At 41.7% G+C, this 11,648-nt stretch overlaps 1 protein-coding gene across 8 annotated transcripts in view; it reads right to left on the reverse strand.

Annotated features, from left to right (window-relative positions):
- Positions 1-11,648, reverse strand: part of Syne1 (spectrin repeat containing nuclear envelope protein 1) — a 461,163-nt gene that overhangs the window by 106,626 nt on the left and 342,889 nt on the right. For all 8 annotated transcript variants that reach the window (XM_055615901.1, XM_055615897.1, XM_055615895.1 and 5 more), the window contains 3 exons: positions 6,349-6,450; positions 3,033-3,152; positions 415-615 (listed from right to left, as the gene is read on the reverse strand). In XM_055615901.1, coding sequence (XP_055471876.1) covers positions 415-615; positions 3,033-3,152; positions 6,349-6,450 — 423 coding nt within the window. The remainder of the gene's footprint in view (positions 1-414; positions 616-3,032; positions 3,153-6,348; positions 6,451-11,648) is intronic.

Raw genomic sequence — 11,648 nt, forward strand, 5'->3', positions numbered from 1 at the left:
TGTGTGTGTGTGTGTGTGTGTGTGTGTGTGTTCAACATACATTTATCCCCTGAGGCGTAATGAACCTGAACCTCTTTTGGGAACACACTGACGAAGGAATCTCGGGGTTCCCAAGTCTGATTACGTGGTAAGCATTCTCATCATGCCCAGAAAGTCTCTGAGGCCAACAACAACTCCAGGAAAAATGTGCTGAAGGTCCAGGAGAACTGGATGACGCAAGTGACAGACATCCACTCAGTCCCAAAGCTGAGTGGGCAGCCCTGCATTCCCAGGCTGGAGTGAGGAGTCTGCCAGGACAATGGAGGGTCAGGCAGCCCCAGGGCTGGGTGGACAGCGGGCCCTGAACAATGCATAGGGAATTACACAGGCTTGAGAACACGCTTTTTCAGCTTCGGTTCCCTGTCAGCTTCTCACCTTATGCTTGTCGAGCAGTTGCTGGATTTCTTCTTTGGAGGACACCATGATTTTCTGGTCCCCTGCCATCTTTTCTTGTCCAGTGTCCAGCAGGTCTACCAGATCCTGCAGGGCCTTATCATACTGACTCGTGAGTGCAAGGTTCTGGTTGAGACTGCCCCTCCGGGAGCCGATGGTTGCTAGCAGTTCATCATACATGTCCTGAGAAGCAGAGGCACCAGCACAGTCTCAGTCGCAAAGCCCACCACCTGCGCAGTATCCCACCAAGGACATGCCTCTCCATGAAGGTGTCCTCCAGGGATTCTCTGCAGAGACAGCCTGCCTGTCTTTCTTATGAGCCTCACTAGAAAACTCTCGAAAAAGAAAAGAGACGCTCGGGACATCTCTCTCCACATCCTTAATACACATGCGCTGGGACTATTGATTTCCTGGGGTTCCTTAGGTTGACTCAAGTTCTTTTGTTAATCTTGCTTGGCAATCTTACATGCTCCTGTTGTTGTTTTCAATTTGGCTTTTTTCTTAATGAAGAACTCATAAATCAAAGAGGGAGACCAGAAGAAAATGAACAAAATTCACAAAGACTCAAGGATGGGGTGACCAGGGTAAAGGGTAAAATACGTAGCTAATACAACATGGAAAGAACTGTTTGGAGAAAAGTAAAATTTGAGTCTTATGTCAAATATTAGGATACAACTTATATTTATTAAAAATATAATTAAAATGTTTATTTAGTAAAGAAAAGAAGCAACTCACTAGTCCTGCATTATCCTAGCATGCACAAGGCCCTGTGTTTGTTCACTAGCACATACATAAAGCTTAATGGTTCAAGATTCTGGGCAAGAAAGAAGGGCTAGAGAGAGGCTTCAGCAGCTAACAGCACTGCCTTGTCTACCAAAGGACCCAAACCCCAAACAGTGGCTCACAGCCAACTGTATCTCCAGTCTGAGGGGACTCAACACTCTCTTCTGGCTTTTGTGGTACCAGGCACACATGTGGTGCAGAGACATACAAGTAACCAAAACACCCACACATGTAAAAGTTAAATTAAATAAATTTAAAAACATTCCAAGCAATTTAAAACAAGGTATTTCCTAAAAATGACCCATGAGGTAAATTCCTCTCTTCTCAGGCTGTTGATCATCCAAGATGGGGTTAAGATGCTGCACAAAAAATGTCCCCACAGTGATGTGAGATGTCATAGGAAAACCGATTCTCATAAGGTTATCATGTTCTTAGCATTTATTTAATCTTACAGTAAATGAATAGAGTATCTCTCACATTTTGGTCTGCTAAATAGCATCAGATCTTGGGCTACCCTTCAAACGAAGAGCCAAATAAAACAAGAGGAACTTTAAAATGCAAGCTGCAAAACCTTCAAACTTAAAAAGGCAACGTTTCTGCCAAACGTGGTGGAATAAACAACTGTTTAATCTGGAAAGACATTTTAGAAGCTGGTGAGACAGCAAACAAAATTTACTGGAGGCATATGGGCCTGATTACAGCCCTGTGCCGAGGTGGGGCAGCCAAAACTGTTCACTCTGGAAAAGTTCAACCTGAATGCTTATTTACAGCTATGACGTTTGACTTACACCTGACGCCGAAGCCCTGTGGGAAAATGATCTAAAAGGAGGGTGAGCAGGCCAGGGAGGTTCGTCCTGTGACGTTTCAAAACACCAGCCAAAGGCCTGAGGCAGTCAGACTGAGAGAGACTTCTTATTTATAAGCCATTGCATTTTCTCACGAGAAGGAAGGGCTTAAGACTTTGCTTTCAACTCATCACCATCCCCAAGTGTTCCGCAGTGATGCCCAGGGACAAAGACTGATACACTGTGCGGCTATGCCCAACTACATGTGTTTTAAAATACAGCTTGCTTTCTATAACGTGCTAAACTTCACTGGTTTGGAGAGGTACTTACTTCAGTTTTGTCCTTCTCTCCCAAGTGTGAGTTCTGCTTTGGTGTCAGAATTAGTGATACATGGTTTCTATTTTTCTTTCTCTTTTCTTTCTTTTATTATATATACATTATATATATATATATTATTTATATATATATATATATATATATATATATATATATATATATATATTCGTTTTTGAAAGGTAATGAGTTTCCCAACTTTCTAAGTTTTGTTGCTATTTTGGAACTGAACATTTGTATTACATTCTGGCATCTATACCAGATAAAGTCCCGTTTTGAAAAACTACATTCTAAAAAGTCTTACCATAAATATTTACTCCATTAAATCATGCCTAGGAATGTATTTCAATATTGGATAAAAATCCCCTCACTTTTGATTTCACTAGGGAGGGGCGATAATGATGGTTCTATCTTCAAGAGCAGAAATAAACATATGCTTCCATTGAACGACAGCACAGTGTTTGGACACCACGATAAAAACGCATGTTGAAAAAAATATGAGTGCTAAAAGCATGAGAATATAAATCATTCTATTATACTAAAAATGGCCAAAAGTTCAGAAAAATGTTCCTTTACTGGTACATAAAAGTCAAGACCTAAATGACATCACTTCTGATTGAGCAAATTCCCAAGACAATAATGGACACACTTTCTTGACTTTAAGTAGGCTAGGCCCAGCGGCATCACGGGAAATGCTACCTGGAGCTTGGAGAGTTCTTGCAGAGCAGGCTGCTCCACCTGCAGCTTGTCACCACGCCGTTTCAACTCAGAGATTCCACCCTCGAGCTCTCTGAGGCCCTCTTCAGCCTGCTGGATGGCCTGGGTAAGGTTTACAAACATTTCATTCAGACTCTGAGGAACAACTGTACCCTACAGGAGAGCATCTCACTCTCTATTCTACTTCTAACCACGCCCCCAAATAATTTTAAATACATGAGAAAAGACTAACTTAAAAAAACAAAACCATAAGAAGCATCACCACACACTACTGGAGAAAGGGAAGGTCCTTTATCGTCCTCCGTGTCAGTTTTCTTAGGCAAGGGGATAAGGCAGAATGAGGGTAGAGAGCTAGGAGAGAATGGCATTCCTAAACAAGAAGTGTGGATGACCGCTCTACAGAGGAAGCACTGTACATGATAGAGCATGAATAAGCCCTGTCCCTGAGGTGTCTAGGGGACCACAGAGCACCCTGAAATGCAGTGGGACATCACTGGACAGTGTGCCAGTGTGGCCACAGGAAAGTATGCAGAAAGCCTGGCGCAGGAATAGTTGTTCCTATAAAGTGGAAGTCGGTCAGCAAGGATTAAAGTGGCTGCTCCTTTGTCTGCCCAGGGTGAGGTCTGTAGGAAGAGAAGACCTTGCCCTAAACTTCAAGGAACTGACAATCTCGTCAGGACGCCAGCAGAAAACAAAACAAATCTAAATATAATTAGGTACTAAAATTCTTGATGCAACTCATCCCTGATAGAGGAGTGGAGGAGGAAACGCCAGACCAGCAGACCTTGCGCTAAGAGGCTTCTGGAAGAACTACAGTCCAGTCGCCCTTGACGATGAGAAGTGTCTGGATGCCAGATGGCAGATGTACCACGTGTCCGCTTTTTCCTATCCTATCCTGAAACCTCTGTGCAACAATAGCAAATATTTTGTTTGCTTGTTTTTGGAGTACTTTCCTCCAAAAATCTGCTGGGGCAAAGAAACAGGGAACTTGATAAGACCAAAGTTAGAATCAGAAATATACATGAAATTTCACTAAGGCTGAGGAACCTGAATCCCAACCTAGTGGAGGAATCGCACCACTAAACCTAGAGCGTTGGGAGTCTCAGTGACTCAGGGAGACAGAGCGCTGGCAAAAAGCTGCTAAAGGGAGAAAGTCTCCATTGCAACCCCAGGCCACATTCCCCCACCCCCTTTTTTTCTCAGATGAGAGGTTCATAGTTTATTATTGGAGATGGAAAGGTACTTTCTAGACTGTAGGATGACAAATGTGGCAGAAGTGTAAGTGTAGGATTACAGAGAGGAGACCCAGGAGTGGCAGCTCCTGCATTTAACTCTGGGAGGCAGCTCAGCTACACAGCAATACCCTGAGGAGGAAGAAAGGAAAGGAGGGGGGTTGGGACGAAGAAAAGAGAGACAAAAGGAGGAAGGGAGAAAGAACAGAAAATAGGGTGTGGAAGTGACACAGCTTTGTCAACAAGGTCCCTGAGTCTACCTTGCTTCAGCAGGGGCTGTGGTCACTCCTCTACTGTCTAGAGAGAAGGTTAATAAGATCCACTGAGGAGGCCTAAAACTCCAACAGAAAGATTGTCCAACAAATGGCCTGATGAGACAGTATCTCCTCAAAATTATGAAGTTTCATTCTTACTTTGGGTTCCCATTCAACTGTTTAATTCCTCCCCGACCAAGCCAGATACAAACAGGTAACAGAAGATATGACCCTGAAACCAAGAATATCCAAAATGACCAACAGAGAAGATGCTAGCAAATGAACAAAGGGACCCAGGGGAAACAGATTATGTGAAAAAATAAACTCCAACTACAAAACTGTGAATACATCCAGGAATATTACCAAAAGAGAAAGAAAGAAAAAGATCTCTTGGAAAGACAGTTAGAGCACTGGACAAGATATTATCTCATTGAAGGGGGTTTCACAAAGGGAGGAAGATGAAAGAAAGAAATATAAATAATTAAATATGCCATTTGAAAGAATTTCAAAATGGAAAAACATAAATACAGTCAGAAGAGTCCACTGAGTTCCCAGTACAGAGGATAAAAATAGGCCCTTCCCAAGGCATGCAATTGTGATATTTCAAAACCCGGGGGACCTCTGGGAATTAGAAGGATTTTTAGATTTCTCAAGTCAGCATTGGAAACAAGCATCTACACACTAAGAGAAATTTATTTCTGACCCAGAGTTCTGTAAAGAGCCAACGAGAAAATAGGAGCATCGAATAAGAACATTTTTGGGGACTGAGGAGGTGGCTCAGTGTATAAACGGATCTACTGGCAAAACTGATAACCCTAATTCAGATCCCTAGAAAGCACATAAAGCCAGACAGACGGGCATCTGTAATCAGGGCACTCCCACAGCAAGATGGGAGGAGGTGGATACAGGGAAAGCCCCGGAACCTTGCAGGCCAGCTGGCCTGTATGTCCAGCAGTGAATACCAGAAGAACCTGCTTCAAATACATGGAAGTGAGGACCCACACCTGAGGTCAAGCAAGTCATGTTTGCTCTCTCTTTAGGGGAGCAAATTCCTTCAGATCAGCAGCTATTGCTGATGTCACCTTTGGCCTCATGTTCCAGAGTTGCCTGTAGAAGTTACCAAGTCAGTGTCATTCGGCACTTCACTCAAACCCAGTGCTGAAACCCAAACCATACAATGAATAAAAAGGCTGTATGAAAGAAGTGGGAGATAGTAAGACCTGGAGAGGATAGGAGCACCACAAGGACAGTGACAGATCCTAAAAGTCTGGCACGGGGGTCTTTTCTGAAACTGATACTCCAGCCAAGGACCACTCATGGAGATAGTCTGGAACCCCTGCACAGAGGTAGCCCATGGCAGTTCAGTATCCAAGTGGCCTCCATAGTAATGGGGACAGGAACTGTCTCTGACATGAACTGATAGGCCTGTTCTTTGATCACTTCCCCCTGAGGGGGAGCAGCCTTACCAGGCCACAGAAGAAGACAATGCAGCCAGTCCTGATGAGACCTGATAGACTAGAATCAGAGGGAAGGGGAAGAGGACCTCCCTTTTCAGTGGACTGGGAGAGGGACATGGGTGGGGAAGAGGGAGGTTGGGATTGGGAGGGGAGGAGGGAGGTACAGGGGGGATACAAAGTAAATAAACTATAATTAATAAAAATAAAAATAATTTTAAAAAACAACAAAAAAGGCTGTCTCACGGGATTAATCAGTCAAAGACCATTCGGCACCCCATGGTAAAGCAGTGATCTATACACCTGCTATTCTGGGACATAACCTGCACATATCTGTATCTAGGACAGCTGTACATGCCTGTATCTGTTCCACGATTGGCTGTTGGAACACATTTGCCAGCTTCTGCAGAATGATGTATTTGTTGTCAGCTAATGATGTAAACAGCACCTTCATGTCATTCTGAGAAAGAAAACAACGAAAGGCAAAATGTAAAATGGGAATAGAAACAGTTACAAATATCAGGCATATTATTATAGAGATGATACAGTGACACCCCTCTGGCTCTGAGTATTGTGTAGCAGCTTCCTCCAAGATTAAAGCCTTCCGACTTGGGGAAAAACTGGTTAAGACACTGGATATTAAAAGGACGGTGAAAAACAATATCTTCTAAGAGGAAGTGAAAAATTTCACCCTCTAAGAAAGCCCATTAAGATAAGAAGTAAACAACTCAAAGGCTTCAGGAAGTCCCTGAAACTGAACAGATGCAGTAGGCCCCTTCCTCACCCCAAACATAGCTAAGCAATAAGGACGGCTGATTTCAGCTTTGGTAATACAGCTGTCTTTGAATCATTTTTGTTTCGTTAAGTAGTCCTTCCCCTATATTCCTATAAGTACTCTAATAATAAACTCACTGGTTCACAATTGGACTTTGGTGGCATCTTTATATAAGTTTATCATTGAATAGGGTAAGTAAGCATTTGTTCACATTCTCAGGAATTCAGTTACACAACGCTATGAAAATTTCTTCCAGGACCCTCTACAGACATCAAACTCCAAGGATGCTCAAGTCCTTTATATAAAACCACATATATATATATATATATATATATATATATATATATATATATATATAAAACCACATGTATGTATGTCTTTTCAGATATTTTAACAACTTTTCTCTTTGGCTCTTAAAACCTATTTTTAATTTTAAAACTTTTAAGATTAATTTTTATGGGTATGAGCATGTGAGTAGAGGTACCCAGAAAGGCAAGAAGAGGACGCCAGATAGAACAGGAGCGACAGGTAGCCATGAGCAGCTTAACATGGGGGCTGGGAACCAACTCTAGTTATCTGGAAGAGCAGCCAGTGCTCTTAACTGCTGAGCCAGCTCTCCAGCCTATATTTTTTGGCTTTTTAAAAGTATGAAAATTAATGCTATCTATGTACGCCAAAGATACAGGAAATGACATTACAAAAAATCCTCAGCTGAGACTTTTGTTTATAAGCATCATTCTTCTCTCTCTCTCTCTCTCTCTCTCTCTCTCTCTCTCACTCTCTCTCTCTCTCACACACACACACACATACACACACATAGTGCGACATATACAAAGAAGAGAGTGGCCACCCAAATTCTTATACTCATTTCAAAGGGCACCGTGTGCTTGAACAATAATTAGAAAAATGCTGTTACATTCCCAGAAATATAAGCTAATAAGGTTTTTTTCTTGTTCTTTCTTTTATGTATATACTTGGCTGTTGTAGCTTTTCTTGTTTTGTGCTACTCAAGCTTGAGCCCAGAGCCTCTCACATGCTAGGGATGCAGTCTCCTACATGATGAGGTAACACATCAGCTCTCTTTTTGTTTCCATTTTCTTTTCAGACACAGTCTTGCTGAGTTGTCCACATTGCTCTGAATTCACAATCCCTCCACCTCAGCCTTGAGAGGACTGAGACCCAAGGCCTGTGTCAGTAGGCCAGGTTCTATCTCTTGTGAGCAACAAGCATGGATGAAGGGCTGACTGTTCATCCCAGGCTCAAGTTTAGCTCACTGCATCCTCCTCAGAGAGGAGCTGGTCATGGACCACAAGAGCACATCCACCAAACAAGAACAGGAAAATTTACGTTTCTCCAAGGGAGTCTCACTGGAAAAACCAAACACTTTTAAGGAAAGGCTGCATGCCCAGCAGTAGACGGCCACAGAAATCGAACTCAACAGAGTCTTTGGAGGTTCTTTGTCTCATAATGTTGTGTCTGGACTTTTTCTTTCTTTTTATAAAATTACCTCATATATACAGAGAGATAGATATTCTTTTCTCCTTTTACTCTATAGAGCTTTTGTGTGTGTGTGTGTGTGTGTGTGTGTGTGTGTATTCTGGCTTCCAGTTTAATGCTTTTATAAGATTCCTAAGTATCCAAACAAGTAGGCCTCTTCTTTCTTGTGTCTTCTCTTGGTCTTTTTTTTTCTTTCTGTTTGTTCTTTCTAATTCTTATGTGTCAGTTCTTGTTTTATGTTTATACCATGTCATAGAACAGCATAGCCTAGCACATCACATCATAACATATTCCCGTAGAAGCCTGTTTGTTTTCTAATGAGATGCAGAAAGGAGGTGGAACTAGATGGGAGGTGAGGTGTGAAGATCTGAGTGAAGTAAAGAAAGGGAAATGGTAATCAGGATATATTATCTGGGAAAGAAATCAATTTTCAATAAAAGCAAATAGAATGTTGACTTATTCGTGAATAAAATTTGTTTAAATTGGGGAAAAGGAATGCACGCAAGGGCTGGAGAGATGCCTCAGAACTTAATAGCACTTGCTGCTCTTTAAGGGGACCCAAGTTTGGTTCCTAGGAGCCAACTGTCTCTCACAACTGTCTCTAATGCTGGCTACAGAGAATCCTGTACCCTCTTTTGGCCTCTTAGGGCACTATACACCCATGTATTATACACACATACACATATACATGCAGGTAAAACATTCATACATGTAAAATAAAATACCCATTAAAATGAATGTATGCAGACATCATAACGCAAGGCTAAAAAGCAAAGTAATGTATAAATTGAACAAGAATATTGAGGTCTGGTGATATGTTGAGTTTTGTAGCAATTTTTTAGCATGCAAAAGTTCCAGGGCTTGATCACCAGAAGAAAAAGAGAGAGACAGAGAGAGAGAAGGAAGAAAGGAACAAAACGGAAGGGGGCTGAAGTGAGAATATAGTGCTGAATGCGCTCAAGAAAAGCAGCAGCTGTCACTAAGCAACGCTCGAGCTGAGCTGCAAGCGCAGCAGCCAGCCAAATAGGAAATCATTCTGAGACTACTAGAAAAATGGCGAGTTTTTCATGGGTTCCAAATATGTTCCTGTGAGTCCACAGAGTTGAGGGTCGGGGTGGGGGTCATGGGCTCTTAGAATCACCACAGGACTTCTTTGAAAGCAAAAATGAAAGATGTTTTTCACTCATTTGAAGAGAGTCAAAGCAAGAAGTCCTAACCACCCATGATGTGGGCATTCTATTTATTCCTGAATGTCCATAGTTCTCTACTTCACCTGAAGAACAGATGAGGAGAAATAGCCTAGCACGGGTTACAAAGGTCCTGTGTAGATTTCCTTTCTACCCTCTTTTTCTTTTTAATGGGGTACTTCCCCCACGTTCTCCCAAACATAGCAGAAAACACAGTTCTTATTTCTAGAAGCCATGGCAACTGCTGGGAGAGACTAACCAAGAAAACCACAGTAACGTGGTTCATGGGAAAGTTGCTGATTAATTGCTGGGTGGTAGTAATAGTCTTATGCTTGTTATTTTCTAAAGAATAAAAAACAAGAAGGAACAAAAGCCAAGGGATTCAACAAATTATTATTATTATATTTGTGATGCAGCAAGAATTAAGGAATCAGTATATAACAGATATTACAATTTATTTCTTTCAATCACGGATTAAAGGAGGGTGTGAATCATTTAAAAAATTTATAGACATTTTGAAACCTTAAAAATCAGTGATGCTGACTCACTATTATTAAAGAATTACTTAGTTTCTCACGTTTAAAAATCACTTAACATATTGAGTTTTTTGAAAACACTGAAATGTATTTGGGGTTAAATATCTGAGCAAAAAACAGAAGAGTGACAGCTAATTTGATTGTGATTCTACATACATAATACCCAAAACATGCAGATCATCTATGTATCTTTCCAGTCTTGTGGGGGGATATTCTAGAGCAATGCTAACAGTCTGACAACAGGTGATTTTTATAGATGATATGGAGGACAAAGGCCTGTCATGCCAGGGCTACTGAGGACCAACAGCACGACAGATGCTCTGTACAAGCAAAAGAAAGTTCATGACTATGACTTGTTTTTTTTTTTTCTTACGTTAACATTGGGGTTCCTTCTCTCAATTAAACTAGAACATGAACACCTGATTTGTCATTTTTGTTCATGAGCTGGCCACCAACAAGTAGAAACTTGTTGGCAAACACACACACACACACATACACACACACACAAACCCAACAACAACAACAACAAAAAACCCAGAGGACACCATTTAAAGAGAATTTTGTGATTACATGTTATTTCCATGGTCTTCTATAACAAACTGAATTCCGAAGAAGTCATGCTTAGTTCATATTTTACTGTCACTGGTTATAATTACCAAATTCAAAACCTGCCATAAGCATTAAGCTGGCAGAAGCAGCTATGCAGAAATAAGTGCACCTTTGAGGCGTCCACAGCTGGGCAGGTAAGCAGGGCTCATGGGTGGCTTACAGACTAAAAGGCTGTAGGAATCTGGCACTCTTCTTTATGGAAGATAAATTTTACGAGTAATGAAAGTTAGCTTTTCATCTCTAATGGCCCTGCTGACTTTATGGACACAGTCAGTAGACATTCCTGCAAAACATACTACCCAGATAATCAACCCTGCTTTTCTGCTTCCAGGTGAGCTGATCTCCTTTTTCTGCACCATACAACTTTAATAAGCAGAGATGTAACTCCTGCAAAGGCCACTCTCCTCCCATGCCACCGAGCCGCACACTCACATGCCTGCTATGATTCTTCACGTCCATAGCTTAATGGCACCTGTATCTCAGCCAAAGCACTTCCAGGAAAATAATCTACTGTGTTGGCCAGTGGCACTGCTATCTCTAAAGGCCTCCAGAAATGCAAGCCAGAATCCCTGAGTTCTTTAGTGGCCATCCCTTCTCTCATTTCTCACATCCAAGCCATCACCAAATGTCTTTCTGCTCACTCAGCTCTCAGAACATATTTGAAGTCGGTCGGTTAGTCTTATCTCTCCTGCCCACAACTCAGATCGTGCAGTGCAGAAGTGCTCTTAAATCCCATCCTACCTTTTGAGTGCTAAACCTGAAGAAAGTAAAATAAAATTTCCATTGGCTTTAGATCCTTTATCTTTCTTAATACTACTCAATGGCGAAATCGATGATTATAAAATATGTTGAGTGCTTGTTATGAAGTAGGATCCACTGAACGTATCTGAAATATTTTCGCTTACTGAAGCCTTACAGTACTGTGAGGCAGTGGCTGTGGGTAAATGGTTGATATTGAGGCTCAAGGTAATGAAGCAACTAAGATCACCCAGCAGCAAGTGAGCAAGCTGGAATGTGAGGCTTAGCATGGAGGCACATGTCTGGAGTGTGAGGC

Source organism: Psammomys obesus, unplaced genomic scaffold (genome assembly GCF_907164565.1).
Source record: "Psammomys obesus unplaced genomic scaffold, mPsaObe1.curated_primary_1811, whole genome shotgun sequence".
NCBI classification, from domain to species: Eukaryota; Metazoa; Chordata; class Mammalia; order Rodentia; family Muridae; genus Psammomys; species Psammomys obesus.